This window comes from Rhinatrema bivittatum, chromosome 1 (assembly GCF_901001135.1).
Source record: "Rhinatrema bivittatum chromosome 1, aRhiBiv1.1, whole genome shotgun sequence".
NCBI lineage: Eukaryota > Metazoa > Chordata > Amphibia > Gymnophiona > Rhinatrematidae > Rhinatrema > Rhinatrema bivittatum.
In genome coordinates this window covers 826928115-826947967 of record NC_042615.1, presented here as the reverse complement: position 1 = coordinate 826947967, position 19853 = coordinate 826928115, and the positions used below count along the sequence as shown (strand labels likewise).

Below are 19853 nucleotides of genomic sequence, written 5' to 3'. Positions count from 1 at the left end.
TTATAGTTATGTTTACTATGCACCCCTGTTTTATGTGAACCAGCACGATGTGACTGCTGTCTCGAATGCCGGTATATAAAAATCTGAAATAAATAAATAAATAAATACATAAATCTCACTGCTCTTTTTCTTTCATTTAGATACCTGCTACTTCCCTTGGGACTACTAAGGTAAAACTAAACTTTAGCTCCTGATAACGATTCACATTAACCGTTCATACGCTTAAATTTGTGTTACACTCTCAGAAAGTTCCTTTTATAAACTTTTTGTGTTTTCTTTTGTATCTTTCATCAATAAAAAAAAGTATCTTTCATCAGTGAAAAAGAGTGGAGCACAACCAAAAATTATTGAAAAATAAGCTATACTCGGAAATCTTCAAATACAGAATTTATTAAATGTGAATGAAGCCATAAATACATAATACAAAGTTATCAAACTATCATATCTAAAAACCTTATGAGCCTAAACATGTGCCACTCATACCAAAATGAACATTGAATAAAGTCAATAATTGCAGACACAGCAAGTTAACAATTAGAAATTCACAGGAAATACCAAAAAATCTATTTAAATAAAAACAAACATATACACATGGGACAATAAACAGAATACAAAGATTATCAACAACCCAAAAAAGACAAAAATGAATAAATGGAACACTAAACAAAAATTGTGAAAAATATGAAAATAAAAAAAAGGAAACACATCAGGAGTCAAATATTTAAAAAAAAACTTTGATGATAATGAAGATATCAAAAATTCCATAAGAACTTCCATGGATGCAGGATAAAGGACAAATTAAGCAAGCATAAACATTGCAAATAACACAGAGAGTGAATATTCTGCAGATTCTAACCTCAGGCTATTTTAGTATTTACATTTGCATTAGTAAAACCAGTTTGTGTGCATAACAAAAACAAACTGAGCACTGGGGTATTTTAGTACCACTATTTACACTCAGAATAATAGGTAAAATACATACGTTTACACAAGTGTGTCCCAGGCTATTTTAGTATAGATATTTGCACACATAAAACCAGGTTACATACAGACATTTATGCAAACTGTCCCCCTAGCTATATTAGTAAAGACATTTTCACATGTAAAATCAGGTTATGTGCATACTTTGATGCACACTGAGACCAAGGCTATATTAATAGAGACATGTATATGCATAGGACCAGGATACATGTACATTTACACCCTATTGATCCCGGGGTATATTAGTAGAAACATCTATATTAGGGATGTGAATCGGGCTTCGGACGATTGAAAATATCGTCGATATTTTCAAAATCGTCAGAAATCAAGGGCTCTCCCAAAACGATAGGAAAACCCCATGATATTGATCATGGGGCTTCCCTTATCGTTTTTGGGGGAGGGGCGGGAAAAAACGGCACACAAAAATAACCCCTAAACCCACCCCCACCCTTAAAAGTAACCCCTTAGCTTCCACCACCTTCCCGACCCCCCCCAAAACCTTTTACAGGTACCTGGTGGTCCAGTGGGGGTCCCGGGAGCGAGCTCCCGCTCCAGGCCATCCGCTGTCTGCCATATATCACATAGTGAGGACAAAGGTAGCGCCGGCGTCATTTTGAATACTGGCAATACGGCTCGAGTGCAGGAGGTCACTCCTGGACACCCGCTGTACTTTTGGCAAGTCTTGTGGGGGTCAGGAGGCCCCCCCAAGGCTAGCCAAAAGTCCCTGGGGTCCAGCGGGGGTCCGGGAGCGATCTGCACTCGTACCGTCGGGTGCCAGGAACCAAAATGGCGCCGATAGTCATGCCCTTACTATGTCACAGGGGCTACCGGTGCCATTGGTCAGCCACTGTCACATGGTAGGAGCACAAGATGGCGCCAGCCATCCAGTGCTCCTACCATGTGACAGGATCCGGCCAATGGTACGGATACCCTGTCACAAGGTAAGGGCAAAGGATGGCCCAGTAGCCGGAAGATGGCCCGGAGCGGGAGATCGCGGGGAGCTCGCCTCCGGGACCCCCACTGGACCACCAGGTACCTGTAAAAAGGTTTTTGGGGGGGTCAGGAGGGTGGGGGAAGCTAAGGGGTTACTTTTTAAAGAGTCGGAGTGGGTTTTTGTTTATCGGCTGGGCAGCCGTAAACAAAACGCGAACGGGCCCGATGGGAAAAAACCCACATGTGAATCTGAACTGGAATCCGAACCGATTCCGGTTCCGATTCACATCTCTAATCTATATGCATAATACCACAGGATACATATGTACATTTACATAGGGATGTGAATTGGGGCTTCGTACAATTGAAAATATCGGACGATCTTTTCAAAATCGTCAGAAAATCGGGGGCTCCTGATAAGTGAACCCCACAATTTTGTTCCTGGGGTTCTCTTATCATTTTGGGGGAGGATGGAAAAAATGGCACACCAAAACAATCCCTAAACCCACCCTGACCCTTTAAAACTGTTCCCTTAGCTTCCCCCACCCTCCCAAAACCCCCCAAAACTTTTTACAAGTACCTGGTGGTCCAGTGGGTTCCTGGGAGCCATCTCCCGCTCTCGGGCCGTTGGCTGCCACTAATCAAAATGGCGCAATGGCCCTTTGCCCTTACCATGTAACAGGGTATCCGTTGCCATTGGCCGGCCCCTGTCACATGGTAAGAACACTGGATGGCCCGCACCATTTTTAAAGTGTTACCTACTGCTTGTTATTGTTTTATTGAGTAAATCCATCAAGCACTGCTACTATTACTTTACTTCTGTTTTCATTGATAAACATGATAAAGATATGTTTTGCTAATATTTACATTCCTGTGTATAATGTAAAATCAGAATGGGACCTGGAAACTAATGGATGATGATAGGAAAACCAGGAGAGGTTGAGATCATCTTCTCAGGGTATTGGTGGTGCTCTCAGATCTGGGTCTGATAAAGCCTGATGTGGGATGTTACTGTTAAGTGTAAACCCTCATCAGGTCATGCACTGTAACTTAGATCCCTCTGTGACAGCCTCCCCCTAGGGGTTATAAAAGGAAGGTTTTAATGGAAAGCAAAACGTAGTTTCACCTCCCCGGAGAGCTTCTTCCCTATCTCACTGATCTTTTTCTTTCATTTAGATACCTGATACTATACCCTTGGGGACTACTGAGGTAAAAACTAAACTTTTGCTCCTGATAACGATTCACATTAACTGTTCAAAGGTTTTAAATTTGTGTTACGCTCACAGAAAGTTCCTTTTACAAACTTTTTTTTCTGTTTTCTTTTGTATGTTTCATCAATAAAACTTATAAAGAAGTGAAAAAATATTGTAGAGAAAAACAAAAATTAAACAAAAATAAGCTATACTGCGGGAAATCTTCAAATGCACAATTTGGGGTAGATTTAAAAGAAGCGCGATCAGCCTACTTTTGCTTGCGCATCAGACTCAAGCAAAAGTACGCTGGATTTTAGTAGATACGCGCGGAGCCGCGCGTATCCACTAAAATCCTGGGATCGGCGCGCGCAAGGCTATCGATTTTGTATAGCCTGCGCGCGCCGAGCCGCGCTGCCTCCCCCCGTTCCCTCCAAGGCCGCTCTGAAATCGGAGCGGCCTCGGAGGGAAACTTTCCATTTGCCCTCCCCTCACCTTACCCTCCCTTCCCCTACCTAACCCACCCAACCCGGCCCTGTCTACACCCCTCCCTTACCTTTGTCGGGGGATTTACGCCTCCCGGAGGGAGACGTAAATCCCCGCGCGCCAGCGGGCCTGCTGCGCACCGGGCCGTAGCCACGCCCCCGTACCCGCCCCCAAAACGCTGCCGACACGCCCCCGGAACGCCGCGACGACCGGGCCCGCCCCCCGACACGCCACCGACACGCCCCCCTCCGAGACCCCGGGACTTACGCGAGTCCCGGGGCTCTGCGCGCGCCGGGAGGCCTATGTAAAATAGGCTTCCCGGCGCGCAGGGCCCTGCTCGCATAAATCCGCCCGGTTTTGGGCGGATTTACGCGAGCAGGGCTCTGAAAATCCGCCCCTTTATGAAATTTCAATAAAGCCATAGATACATAACAGAAAGTTACAATATCTAAAAATGTTATGAAGTTAAACTTCTGCCACTAAAACCAAAACGAACATCGGCTTCACCACATTACTCTCGTACATTCATCCAAAACAACTCCACCTTAACAGCTCCACTCACATGTCCTGAGGGTCTTGGTGGATTTTACATCTGATCCTTAGATCTGGGTCTGATATCTCCTGATGTGGGATGTTACTTTTATGTGTAAACCTCATCAGGCCATGACTGTAACAGAGATCCCACAGCGACTCCCTCCCCCTAAGGGATAAAGAAGGGATGGTTTTAATGCAGATCAAAATGTTACACAGGACAGAAGTTTCACCTTCCCAGGAGAGCTTCCTCCCTATCTCACTGCTCTTTTTGTTTTCATTTAGATACCTGCTACTTCCCTTGGGACTACTGAGGTAAAACTAAACTTTAGCTCCTGATAATGATTCACATTAACCGTTCATACGCTTACATTTGTGTTACTAACTCTGAAAGTTCCTTTCATAAATCTTTTTGTGTTCTCTTTTGTATCTTTCATCAATAAACTTGTAAAGAGGTGAAAAAAAGAGTAGAGCAAAACAAAAAATTATAGAAAAAATAAGCTGTACTGGGAAATCTTCAAATATAGAAATTTATTAAATGTGAATGAAGCCATACATACATAATACAAAGTCATCAAACTATCATATCTAAAAACCTTATGAACCTAAACATGTACCACTCAAACCAAAATGAACATCGAATAAAGTCAATAATTGCAGACACTTCAAGTTACCAATTAGAAATTCACAGGAAATACCAAAAAATCTATTTAAATAAAAACAAACATATGCACCTGGGACAATAAACAGAATACAAAGTTTATCAACAACCCAAAAAAAGACAAAAAAGGAAAAGACAAAAATGAATAAATGGAACACTAAACAAAAAATGTGAAAAATATGAAAATAAGAAAAAAGAGAAACACATCAAGAGTCAAATATTAAAAAAAAAAACCTTGATGATAATGAAGACATCAAAAATTTTAAAGGAACTTCCATGGTTGTAAGATAAAGGACAAATTAAACAAGCAATAAACATTGCAAATAACTAGGGATGTGCAGCCACAAAGTATTCGTTGCATTCGGGATACGTATTTGTCGGAGGCTCAGATATGCTGCATTCATCATTCAATGGCGCCCCCGATACATTGAGACGTGCATTCGTTTTCCGATTCCCATTAAAGTCCAAAGGGGGAAGTATTTGCAGCCTGTTTTTGGCTGCAGAATTGGGGTTTATTATCAATTTTGATGGAAACTTCTGGGAAGCGATCATCAGAACAACAAAACAGCTCTAAGTACTTAGACTGTGGCAAAGTGGCACCAAAGTTGCATTAATAGCCTAAGGTACTTTAAATGGGCAAAGGGGTACCAGGAGTGGCAAGAAGAGTGCTTTAATAGAGGCACAAAGCAGCAGCGAGAGTGTCAAAAACACACCACAGCTTCAAAAGAGAGCACCGATAAGAGATGCACGAACCCTCGAAGGCAGCACGACAGGTAAAGCGGAAAGACAAGTGGCATCGACATCCTACAGCACAATGAAGGAGGAACATAGCAAGCAGAAAGACTAGCACCAAAACATTGAGCAACCATGATAGTGGCCAGAACACCACAAGGAGTTGAGTGAATCATCTGGATTATGGCAGCAAGGCACAGAGGCAGATTATAGAGAAAGGCTGGCTACATCTGGGGAGTGTTCCCTTTCCTTTGTGTAGGAAATGGCTCCCTAGGATGAACAGGCACAGCAGTCAAGGACAGAGGTTATCCCACCTAGGGACATAAGGCCTGGACGAACAGGCAAAGCAATCGAAATCAAACCCTTGCAGAGACATAAGGCCTAGATGGACAGGCACAGAAGTCGAGAACAGAGGTGAATCCCATGTAGGGACATAAGGCCTGGACAGACAGGCACAGCAGTCAAGGACAGAGGTCAAGCCCCACGTAAGGACATAAGGCCTGAACGGGCAGGCACAGCAATACAGGACAGAGTCAATCCTACCTAGGGATATAAGGTCTGGACGGACAGGCACAGCCAGGTCCTCTTTTCACACTTTTCCAGCACTTCATTGTGGATTACACTCAGGTACTGTAGGTATTTCCCTATCCCCAGAGTGCTTACAATCTAAGTCAAACCCGTGTAGGGACATAAGGCCCAGATGAACAGGCACAGCCAGGTCCTACCAGTGAGCTGTCAGGGAGAGGTAAGAGTGTGCAGCATTCATGGCAGTCCAGATATCACAGGTGAAATGTACTCTCCCGTCTGCCTTAGCCAGCCACGCTTGCATGCAACTGCGACACTGCTTGTACAGGCTGGGGATGACCTTTCTGCTAAATGTGGTTCTAGAGGGGACTTTGTAGTTTGGAACTATGACCTTCAGAAAATGCTTGAAACCCACATTCTCCTCTAACTGCAAGGGCTAGTCATCAAGGGTAATCATTTCTCCAATGCTCCTGGTTACAACTTTTGAGGCTGCCTGCCTCCTACCCCAGGATAGCATTACACGCACTCCACCCCATTTCCTCCAATATGGGTTGTTGCTTCTGCCACATGTCAGGGGGTTGCTGGTCTGCCACCTGACTGTCAGAAGGGGTTGAGGATGTGGGCTGACTCTGCTGCTTTTGAACTACTTTATGCTGCTTGGAAGGGGTCCCCTGACTTGTACTGCCACCATCCCCAGATGGCAGTACTCCTGTTGGGTGATGTTTCTTCATATGATGAGTCATGCCAAAATTAGATAGATGTCCCATTTGCTTGCCTCTGCTAATATCCTTCCACAGTAATTACACTAAGCAAAATTTGGGTCATCTGTCACATTAAAGTGGCTCCAGATCGCAGATGTCTTTCATGATCCTCCCTTCTCTATAGCCTTGGGGGGGTGGATGTTGCCACTGGAGCTGAGGTAGTGGGTGCACCCTGAGAAGCAATGCCAGGGGCCTCAGTCAACCTCTGTGCCTGCGCTGACTGCTCTTCCTCCTCCTCATCATCATTTTCATCTCTCCCCTGCTGCACTGAAGTGGAGGCTAAGACAGGACTAACTGATCCTCCTAAATCTCGTCAGCTGTTACTTCTTCCATTTCTGATGAGAATCCCACACAAGATGATTCTTCATCTGAATCAGAAGCAAACAGTGACTGTGTTACATTGTCAACACTAAGTGTTAGTCAAGAATTCTGTCCCCCTGCTGCTTTTAGGTGTCGACTTTTTGTCTGGAATGATACAGCCTCCACTTCCCTCACCTCCAAAACTACAGGGCCAGAAACAGTTGGTGGCTATGGCGATGCATCATGTTCAGATTTCATTTTTTTCTGGATGGACCTGCCTGCCCCTCCAAAGAGTTTAGATTGTGACAGATCCCTTTTTCACTTTAATGGGGGAGTGGCACTAGTGTCTTTTGAAGTGCCTTCTCTGCCAGTCCCAATCACTCCCCTACATCTAGCTTTCCCTGACATTATGGATTTAATGTCACTGTCTAGTGCCTACTGGCTGCCCACTGTCACAGTACCTTGCTATGTATGTGTGGTGTGCACACCACATAGCACACACACATAGCACACACCACATATGTGGTGTGCACACCACATAGCACACACACACACACGCAGCTTGCTTGTAAGCACAAAAGAGGCAGACTGGGGATTTCACTGCACAGACAGTCCCAATAATAAAGTTAAGTCTGTTAAACTAGCCACTGCCCACTGAAGCCCAGTGCACAGAGAGACTGAGTGAGTTGAATTAAACAAACTCAGTTTAAAAAAGCTGGAATTATTGGCACAGCAAGAACATCCATGAAATATATTTTCCAATGCAAATTCTAGCAAAATTGAATATATCTCTCCCAGCCACAACACCCAAAGTGTGCTTGCTTGCAGCCTAACCCAGAGGGTGAATGAAAACCAAAGGTACTGTTAGCAGCTTCTCTCCCCGGCACAGAGAGACTGTCTCAGATCACCTAAATAAACTGCTTAAAAAACAAACAGGGCTAGCTAGCACAGGCACTGCAGCCAAATAAAAAATAAATAGCTTTTTTTTTCTTTACTAACTAGCCTAGCTAGCTCTCGGTGCAGTCTCCTTCCACAAAGATCACCTCCCCAAACCACGCCTGCAAAGAAAGTGTGTGGCATGCCGTGTGCTGAAGTATATATAGTGCTGGGTCATCAGGAAAATCATCACCGAGCACTGCTGCATTCAGTGTATTTCACAAAATGTTAGCGCTGATAAGCTGCATTCTGGTATCCGTGCCAACCTGTCCGACCCTTTCTTGTGAGTCACTGATGACTCACAGGAAAGGGCTGGTTTTTGGCTCTGGATAGTAGATACACCGAAATGGTGTCCTCTGATTGCAAATGGCGGCGAAGAAAAGCATGTGTGCGTGCCATGCACCGCGCAACGGATGAAATGGATGATAAGTTATATTCGTGGGGAGTTGCGATGCGTTTCGCCTCCCCATGAATATAACGACTAGGGACATATACATTGCGGATTGCCAATACAGCGAAAACGAATTTCACACCCCCACAAATAACACAGAGAATGAATATTCTGCAGACTCTAACCTCAGACTATTTTAGTAATTACATTTGCATTAGTGAAACCAATTTGTGTGCATAACAAAAACAAACTGAGCACTGGGGTATTTTAGTACCACTATTTACAAACAGAAAAATAGGTTAAATACATCTGTTTATACAAATGAGTACCAGGATATTTTAGTATAGATATTTGCACACATAAAACCAGGTTACATACAGGCATTTATACAAACTGACATTTGCACATGTAAAATCAGGTTATGTGCATACTTTGACGCACACTGAGCACTAGTGATGTGCATCGTTTTTTGTGTTAGTGTCGTTCTTCATTTTTTGGCCACCAAGGAAAATGTCTTTTTTTTTCAGTTTGGGCCTTTTTTTTTTTTTTTTGCGAAAAATCGATTTTTATTTAGTGCACGCTAATTCCCCATTAGTGCGCACTAACTCCCTGTTAGTGCGCACTAACAAAACCGTTAGATTTTGTTACTTTTTGTAACTTTTTGTTAGTTTTTGTTAGTGCGTGATAACAGGAGTTAGCACGCACTAACGGAGAGTGAGTGCGCACTGACTCCCATTAGTGCGCACTTATCGGAAAAACAAATTTTTGCGAAAAAACGGGAAAATCCTGATTTTTTTCGGGCTCCCAGAAACATGCCAAATTGGACAATTTTGTTGCAATTTTCCAATTCGGCAAAAATTAATGCACATCCCTACTGAGCACTAGGCTATATTAATAGAGACATCTATATGCATAAGACCAGGATACATATGTACATTTACACACCCTGAGCCGTAGGGTATATTCATAGATACATCTATACGCATAAGACCATGATACATATGTACATTTATACACACTGAGCCCTGGTCTATATTAGTAGTGAGATCTATATGCAAAAGACCAGGATACATATATACATTTACCCACACTGAGCCTTGGGCTATTTTAATAGAGACATCTATACCCATAAGACCAGGATACATATGTACCTTTACACACACTGATCCCTGGGCTATATTAGTAGAGACATCTATATGCATATGACCAGGATACATATGTATCTTGGTCGTATGCATATAGATGTCACACCAATCACATCACACCATCACACCAATCCTAAAAAACCACATCACACCAATCTTAAAAAACCTACATTGGCTACCTATCAACCACAGAATTATGTTCAAGACCTTATCCATCATCCACAAAAACATATATCACTGATCCACTCTACAGCTCAAAATTCCTCTCAAACTTCATGTTTCCTCAAGACCGATCAGATCAACTTACAAAGGATCGCTCCATGCCCCACCAAATAAATCCACCACTCATACTTCCATCCTGAAACGAACCTTGTCCACGGCCGGACCGTATTATTGGAATCTTCTCCCCCCGGAACTTCGACAGGAACAATGCCCGCTTTCTTTCAGAAAGAAATTAAAAACGTGGCTGTTCACCCAAGCCTTCCCTTAATGGACACCATACGAACAGCGCAGCTATGCAATCCATTCTCACATATCCCCTCCCTCCCCCTGCACTCGCACCGGCAACTTTATAGACCTAAAGACTAATCTATTGTCTAAACATGCTACATTCGTTTATATGTTAAACTCCGTTATTTTAAACTTAGTTATGTATAACTTATTATATTAATTGTTTGCTTTCGCTCTCTACTCTCCCATCCTGTAAACCCCTTGTTTTTTGTAACTTTATTTATTCTCATAGTTAATTGGTTACCCCTTGTTTCAATGTAAACCGGTACGATAAGATACCAGTCATGAGTATCGGTATATCAAAAAGTATTTAAATAAAATAAAATAAATGTACCTTTACACACACTGAGCCCTGGGCTATATTAGTACAGTCATTCAGACAGATTCATGGTTTAATTCACAATCCAACTTCCACCTGGCTCTGCTCCTTATTACGGATTTAAAAAACTACAAGACAATTAAGATCACTTACCCAAAATCTCCTAGATATTCCCTCACCCAAACAAGCCAGATTAGATGTCACCAGAAAGAGAGCTTTCTCAGTAGCCGGTCCTATCCTTTGGAATTCACTCCCAAACCCTCTCCGATCAATTTCAAATCCTTCTCATTTCAAAAAATCACTTAAAACTCATTTGTTCCAACTCGCATTTCAAACACTTACTCAAGACCAAATATAATATTCATCTCACCCTATTGCCACATTCATCATACTCACATCACTCTTTTCCCCCTCCATCCCCCTCCATCCCCTTTACCTCTTCTTCATTCCTTTTATTTTAGTTACGTCTCCATTTTTTTTTTCATGCCCCTTTCCCCTCCCCCCCTTTTCCTGCAATAGCAAGTCCTATGGCAACAAATCTTTATTTTTTTTTTCGAGTAATTAATTTGATTTATTTTCAAGCCAGATTTTTTCTAGCTATTGACTAATTTTTGTATTTTTAATTTATTTTATTTGATTGTTCTTTTAAAACTTTATTTTAATTAATGTAAACTGTTTTGACAAAAATGTATTTTTTATAAAGTGGTATATAAATACTTTTAAATAAAATAAATAAATAAATAAGATTTCCAGGTTATACATACTATACATCTTTACAAACTGACTCTCAAGCTACCTTAGTATAGACATTTACACACATAAAATGAGGTTGTGTGCTCACATTTATGAATACACAGTGTTGCAGATCCATGTATGTACTGTTAAATAATTTTTATGTGCTGCCAGTCAAACTGTACACCAGAGAATCCACAGTTTGGCATATCCATGTATGTACTGGGAAACTTGGACGTCCGGCATGGATCTCAAGGGAGCAGGGCATACAGATGGGAAGGTCCATGAACGGAAGCTGCGACCTTGGACGTCCAAGGTCGCGGCGTCTGTTCATGGACCCTCCCGCCTGTATCCGGGCGTCCATGATCAGAGGCACCGCTGCTAGAGCACACGGCTGGACGTCCACGGTCGCTGCTTCGGCGTCCGGCTGGGCGCTCAAGGCAGCGGAGTCTGTAGAAAAGAACCATACACTTACCTGGTGGAATGACATTTCAAATGACATTTCAAATGACAGGTACCAACGCACCCCGGATACTGTATAGGCGCTGCATACCGCTCTATACAGTAAAATAGATTACGAACGCCTACCGCTTCATTGACGCGCTTTGGACGCTGCTTGCATTTGCGTCTAATTTGAATACTGAATTGAGCGCTTTGTGAACCAAAATATGCGAGCGGCAAACGAGCGGGCGCCCGGCACTGCCACACTGTTTCTTACGCGTCCTTACTGTATCGGTCTGTTAGTATTGTGACATTTCAATACAAATATTTCCACACAGAAAACCAGGTTCTGTATATATTTTTATTTATATTAAACCTCAGCAGCAACAATCCACTCAATTGGGTGGATTGTTGCTGCTGCCTTCTGAACTTACATGGATCCTCCACAATGCCCCAGAGCCTGATAAATACAGACTGGTGTATGAGATATACCTACTCTTTCCCTCTGTTCCTAGGAGTGTCTACCATACTGTTTTATTCTGTATCAGTGTTACATACCGCTTGTTATTGTTTTATTGAGTAAATCCATCAAGCACTGTTACTATTTACACTACTACTGGTTTTCATTGATAAATATGATAAAGATTTGTTTTGCTAATATTTTACATTCCTGTGTATAATGCAAAATCAGAATGGGACCTGGAAACTAATGGATGATGATTAGAGATGTGAATCGTGTCCTCGATCGTCTTAACGATCGATTTTGGCTGGGAGGGGGAGGGAATCGTATTGTTGCCGTTTGGGTGTGTAAAGTATCGTGAAAATCGTTAAAATCGTGAGCTGGCACACTAAAACCCCCAGGTAATTTAAGGCATTTGGGGGGGGGGGGGGTTCGGGAGGGTGGGGGATTTAATTTAAAGGGTCGGGGGTGGGTTTTAGGGTGTTTTAGTCTGCCGGTTTTCCTGCCCTCCCCCTTCCCCCGATTTACGATTTTTTGACGATAAATCGGGGGAATTGGTATTGTATCATGGCCCTAACGATTTTTGACGATTTAAAATATATCGGACGATATTTTAAATCGTCAAAAAACGATTCACATCCCTAATGATGATAGGAAAACCAGGAGAGATTGAGAGTGTCTGCAGAGGGTATTGGTTTTGCTTTCAGATCTGGGTCTGATAAAGCCTGATGTGGGATGATACTGTTAAGTGTAAACCTCATCAGGTCATGCACTGTAACTTAGATCCCTCAGTGACAGCCTCCCCCTAGGGGTTATAAAAGGGAAGGTTTTAATGGAAAACAAAACGTAGTTTCACCTCCCAGGAGAACTTCTTCCCTATCTCACTGCTCTCTCTCTCTTTCATTTAGATACCTGCTACTTCGCTTGGGACTACTAAGGTAAAAAAAAAATTTAGCTCCTGATAACGATTAAATTTGTATTACACTCTCAGAAAGTTCCTTTTATAAACTTTTTTTGTGTCTCTTTTGTATGTTTCATCAATAAAACTTATAAAGAAGTGAAAAATATAGTAGAGCAAAACCAAAAATTAAACAAAAATAAGCTATACTGGGAAATCTTCAAATGCACAAGTTATTAAATTTCAGTGAAGCCATAGATACATAACAGAAAGTTACCAAACTACAATATCTAAAAATGTTATGAAGCTAAACATGTGCCACTCAGACCAAAACGAACATCGAATAAAAACAATAAGTGCAAACTGTTGCGCCTCTCGGTCACACACAGCTGTGCCCTCTCTGTCTCACCTGTCTTTTTCCTTTTTCCTCAATGCTGGGCAAGATGGCTGACCCCGCCTCTCCATGCTGACCTCACCAGCGTCCCAGGTCTGGCATGGTCGATTGCGTTCGCCATTTTTCATCTGAGGTCACCTATGGCATGCGCGTGCGGGCATGTAAGCCCTCCTTTTGAAGACGTCATGGCTAGAACCTTGGGGGCGTTCCCACCACATGACATCACTACCTCTGTGTACTTTTGCTCCACTCTCCGTTACAACTATGAGTTAGCAAGGAATTTCCTGCTGATCTCTGCCTGCTACCAGACACCCTTGCTCTGTGTAGTTCGCTCCGGAACGACTTAGGTACCTGCTCCTCGGAGACCTTGCCTCGCTCTGCCTACCCTTCGGGGCCAACTGTTCCAGCAAGAACTCTTAAGGTACCCACTCCTCGGGGGCCTTGCCTCGTTCTTGCCTACCCTTTGGGGTACCTGCTCCAGCGAAAATGTCTAGGTATCCGTTCCTCAGGGACCTTGCTCTGCCTCGGACCTCCACCCTCAGTGGCCCTTCTCTATGGCTATCTCCGAGCCTCAGAATGAGTACTACTGCTCTCGATCCGTCTGTGCCTTGTCTCTCCACAAGGAGATTCTCAGGTTACCCCGTATCATGGAACACTACCGGATCTACTCTCATCGGCATTCCTCCTTTGTCCAGGTTCTCGGGTTACCCCACATCGCGGATATTTTCTCCAAGTGAGCTGTGGACATTTTACCTCCACACAGGACTTTCGATTGTGTGATAAATTTCAAGCCTAACTCGGAGCCTACCAAGGGAAGGGTTTACCCCTTCTCATTATCTGAGATGGAGGCCATGTCGGCCTATATCTAAGAAAACCTGAAAAAGGGCTTTATCAGGCCCTCTAAATCCCTGGCAGGTGCAGGTTTTTTTTTTTTTGTTGGAAAGAAGGATGGTTCCCTTCATTCTTGTATTGATTACAGAGGTATCAATGAAATTACCATCAAAGATCATTACCCTCTACCGCTGATAATAGAGTTGTTTGCCTGACTCCATAGGGCCAAGATCTTTACCAAGTTTGACTTAAAAGGGGGCTACAACCTGGTCCGAATCCATCATGGGGACAAGTGGAAAACATCCTTTAACACCCGTGATGGACACTTCGAATATCTAGTTATGTCTTTCAGTTTGTGCAATGCACCAGCGGAGTTTCAGAATATGATGAATGAAATTCTGCGAGACTTACCATACCAGTGCATGGTGGTATATTTAGATGACATCCTGATCATTTTGCAAGACCTGATGATGCATCAGGCAGATATGGTAAATGTGGCCTTACCCTACAGGATTGAAACCCCTATGCCATTTTCTCAGCTTCAGCAACTATTATCGTACATTTGTCCAACACAACTCCACCTTAACAGCGCCACTCACAGTCATGACCAGAAAAGAGGCTAATCCATCCCAAAGGTCCGAACAGGCTCTTGCGGCCTTTCAAACTCTCAAGGATGCCTTCCAAAATAAACCTTGTCTTCTCCACCCCGATGGTCTTCACCTATTCATCGTCGAGGTCGACAATTCCGATGTCGGTGTGGGAGCAGTACTGAGCCAATACAGCGATACGAATGTCCTCTATCCCTGCTACTACTTCTCAAGGCGTTTCTCTCCAGCTGAAAAGAACTATGGAATTGGAGATAAAGAATTGTTAGCTATTAAATTGGCATTCAAGGAGTGGTGTCCATGGTTGGAAGGTGCACAACACCAAATACGGGTGTATACCGATCATAAAAATCTGGAATATTTACGACATGATCAACACCTTAATCACCAGCAGGCTAGATGGTCACTATTTTTCAATCATTTTGATTTTCTTCTCAAATACTGACCTGCAGAAAAGAACATGAGAGCCGATGCCCTTTCACGCTCCTTCTCTCCCTAGGACATACCCGACGAAACTCGCCACATCATCAGCCCAGAGAAGGTGGTCTTGGCAGCTACTCACAGAGTCCCCGCTGGGAAAATGGTGGTTCCACAAGGAATGAGGAAAAAGTTAAGACGTGCACATGACTCTCGGCTGGCTGGCCACCCCAGGCAAGCTCGCACACTAGCCATGCTCCAACGTTTTTATTGGTGGCCTACTATGAAAGAAGATGTCAAAGCATATGTGACCTCCTGTGCCACATGTGCAAGACATAAACCCCCTCCAGGACGACCCTGGGGCCTCCTCCATCTGCTGTCCGTAGCGGAAGAACCATGGACGCACATTGCGACTGACTTTGTGGTGGGCTTGCTTTCCTCAAGAGGAAATAACACAATTTGGGTGACTGTTGATCGCTTCTCGAAAATGGCACATTTTGTGGCACTGCCAGGATTACCATCCGCTGCTGAACTGGCCAAATTGTTTGTGAAGCACATCTTCCACCTCCATGGTATGCCCAAAAACATCTTGTCGGATAGAGGCGTCTAATTTACTGCAAAATTCTGGAGAGCACTGTGTCGGAAGTTCAACATTTCATTGGACCTAACCTTGGCCTATCACCTGCAGTCCAAATGACAAACAGAAAGAATGAATTGGATGCTCAAACAATTCTTATGCTCATATGTGAACTTGAGACAAAGCGACTGGGTGGAACTTCTTCCCTGGACTGAGTTCGCCTTAAACTCGCATCCTACTACTGCTACAGGGTCAACCACATTCCAAGTTCTATATGGCCGTCAACCTTCACCTCAGCTACATCTGCCGCTGTCAGTGACGTCTCCAGCTGCTCAAGCCACCATCACGGAACTGCAACAACTGTGGAGACATAGTAAGGATCTGCTCCTCAGGGCGGGCCAAGAAGTCTTATGATGCTCATCACAGGAAGGCACCCCAATTCCAACCTGCAGACAAGGTATGCCTCAGTACAAAGTTCCTTCACCTGAAACTACCCTCTACACACTTTGCACCTCGATATGTTGGACCCTTTTCTGTTCTCAGACATATTGAAGACTTGACATACAGTCTGAGGTTACCTCCATCCATGAAGATTAATAATACCTTTCATGTGGCCCTATTGATACCACTCAATCTCTCTGAGTTCTCCAACAAGACTCCAGATCCTGCACCACTTGATGCTGAAGAGGACATCGTGTATATGTTCCATGATGTTCTGGATGTTCGCAAATGAGGTAAAGGTTGGGAGTACCTTATCTCCTGGAATGGATATGGACCTGAGGAGTACTCTTGGGAACCCGCTGTCAATATCGTTAGCAAAGATATGATTCGTCGCTTCCATCAGTGTTACCTTCGAAAATCTAAACCCCCCTGTGCACTTCTCTGTTGATAACTAGCTATCACTGCAAGTCTCCTCAGGGCTCCCCATTGTGGGAGGTTTCCTCTCTTGCAGTGACCAGGGGTCCACGACTCAATGTCAAAAACACAGCACAAACACATCAAGTTAGCAATTAGAAATCCATGTGAAATACCAACAAATCTATTTAAATAAATACAAACATATACACATGGGATAAAAAACAGAATATCAACATCCCAAAAAAGACAACAACAGAGAAAAGACAAAAATATAATAAATGGAATACTAAACAGAAAGGGGCGGATTTTCAGAGCCCTGCTCGCGTAAATCCGCCCAAAACCGGGCGGATTTACGCGAGCAGGGCCCTGCGCGCCGGGAGGCCTATTTTACATAGGCCTCCCGGCGCGCACAGACCCCCGGGACTCGCGTAAGTCCCGGGGTTCTCCGAGGGGGGCGTGTCGGGGGGAGGGCCCGGTCGTCGCGGCGTTTCGGGGGCGTGTCGGCAGCGTTTTGGGGGCGGGTACGGGGGCGTGGCTACGGCCCGGGGTGGTCCGGGGGCGTGGCCACGCCCTCCGTACCCGCCCCCAGGTCGCGGCCCGGCGCGCAGGAGGCCCGCTCGCGCGCGGGGATTTACTTCTCCCTCCGGGAGGCGTAAATCCCCGGAGAAAGGTAAGGGGGGGGGGTGTAGACAGGGCCGGGCGGGTGGGTTAGGTAGAGGAAGGGAGGGGAAGGTGAGGGGAGGGCGTTAGAGGATTCCCTCCAAGGAGGGAACGGGGGTAGGCTGCGCGGCTCGGCGCGCACCGGCTATACAAAATCGATAGCCTTGCGCGCGCCGATCCAGGTTTTTAGCAGATACGCACGGCTCCGCGCGTATCTACTAAAATCCAGCGTACTTTTGTTTGCGCCTGGAGCGCAAACAAAAGTAGGCTATTCACGCGCCTTTTAAAATCCGCCCCAAAGTGTGAAAAATATGAAAATAAGAGTCAAATATTAAAAAAAAAACTGTGATGATAATGAAGATATGAAAAATTCCATAAGAACTTCCATGGATGCAAGATAAAAGACAAATTACACAAGCAATAAACATTGCAAATAACACAGACAGGGCCAGATCTCGTAATCTACGCGCGGGGGTAGATTTTATAACATGCGAATGCAGCAGCGCGCATGTTATAAAATCCGGGGTTGGCGCGTGCAAGGGGGGTGCACACTTGTGCACCTTGCATGTGCCGAGCCCTAGGGGAGGCCCGATGGCTTTCCCCGTTCCCTCTGAGACAGCTCCGAAGCTGCTCCGAAATGGTTACAACCATATATTACGCATGTAACCCCCTTTTAAAATCCATCCCATAGTGAATATTCTGCAGAGTATAACTTCAGACTATTTTAGTATTACATTTGCATTAGTAAAACCAGTTTGTGTGCATAACAAAATCAAACTGAGCCCTGGGTTATTTTAGTACCACTATTTACACACAGAAAAATAGGTTAATACATACGTTTACACAAATGAGTCCCAGGCTATTTTAGTATAGGTATCTGCACACATACAGACATTTATACAATCAGTCGCCCTGGCTATATTAGTAAAGTCATTTGCACATGTTAAACCAGGTTATGTGCATACTTTGATGCACACTGAATCCTAGGCTATATTAGTAGAGACATCTATATGCATGAGACCAGGATACATATGTACATTGACACACACTGAGCCCTGGGCTATATTTCTAGAGACATCTATATGCATGAGACCAGGATACATATGTACATTACACACACTGATCCCTGGGCTATATTTCTAGAGACATCTATATGCATGAGACCAGGATACATATATACATTACACACACTGAGCCCTGGGCTATATTAGTAGAGACATCTATATGCATAAGAGCAGGATACATATGTACATTGACACACACTGATCCCTGGGCTATATTTCTAGAGACATCTATATGCATGAGACCAGGATACATATGTACATTACACACACTGAGCCCTAGGCTATATTAGTAGAGACATCTATATGCATGAGACCAGGATACATTTGTACATTTACACACACAGAGCCCTGGGATATATTAGTAGAGACAATCTATATGCATAAGACCAGGATACATATGTACATTTTAGGGATGTGAATCGTTTTTCAACGATTAAAATTATCGTCCGATAATTTTAATATCGTCTTAAATTGTTATAGAACACAATACAATAGAAATTCTAACGATTTATCGTTAAAAATCGTTAAATCGTGTTAGTGCGCACTAACAGAAAATGATACAAATTGACACTTTCCAGGTCAGTAAAGGTCAGTTAGGAATGAATATGTATTCCTATTGGCTGGCTGCCCTCTTATCTATTGATATTACCAAGGTTCCCACTGAGGTGATGGTTGGGGGGATGGGAAATGGAAATGGAAACTCAGGAACACTAACAGAAAATGATACAAATTGACACTTTCCAGGTCAGTAAAGGTCAGTTAGGAATGAATATGTATTCCTATTGGCTGGCTGCCCTCTTATCTATTGATGTTACCAAGGTTCCCACTGAGGTGATGGTTGGGGGGATGGGAAATGGAAATGGAAACTCAGGAACACCAACAGAAAATGATACAAATTATTGACACTTTCCAGGTCAATTAGGAATGAATATGTATTCCTATTGGTTGGCTGCCCTCTTATCTATTGATGTTACCAAGGTTCCAACTGAGGTGATGGTTGGGGGGATGGGAAATGGAAACTGTTGGTAGTTGACAAAAAAAGTAATGTGATCAGTCAATATGAAAAGAACTTGTGCCCTATTCCTGATACCAGGGGTGTTGTGATCTTCCTGCACTCAGTGCCCTAACCCTGACACCAGGGGTGTTGTGATCTTCCTGTACACAGTGCCCTATCCCTATTAATACCAGGAGTGTTGAGATCTTCCTGCACACAGTGCCCTAACCCTGACACCAGGGGTGTTGTGATCTTCCTGCACACAGTGCCCTAACCCTGATACCAGGGGTATTGTGATCTTCCTGCACACAGTGCCCTAACCCTGATACCAGGGGTGTTGTGATCTTCCTGCATGCAGTGCCCTATCCCGTCTGCATTACTAGTGAGAGGCTGGCTTCACAGACAGGGGGGAGCTGCCTGACCCTCACTCCTCCCCTCCCCCATGTCCCAGCCAGTGAATGGTGTGTGGGTGAGGGGGGGGGGGGAGGATGGTGAAGGCTGAGACAGTTCCCTCCCTGCAT

At 44.0% G+C, this 19853-nt stretch overlaps 1 protein-coding gene across 1 annotated transcript in view; it reads left to right on the top strand.

Moving 5' to 3' along the window:
* LOC115073532 (uncharacterized protein PB18E9.04c-like) overlaps window positions 1-19853 on the top strand; it is a 95456-nt gene that overhangs the window by 68721 nt on the left and 6882 nt on the right. Inside the window, exons 21-24 of the mRNA XM_029572038.1 lie at window positions 141-170; window positions 3091-3123; window positions 4407-4436; window positions 12943-12972. Of these exons, the coding sequence (XP_029427898.1) occupies window positions 141-170; window positions 3091-3123; window positions 4407-4436; window positions 12943-12972 (123 nt within the window). The remainder of the gene's footprint in view (window positions 1-140; window positions 171-3090; window positions 3124-4406; window positions 4437-12942; window positions 12973-19853) is intronic.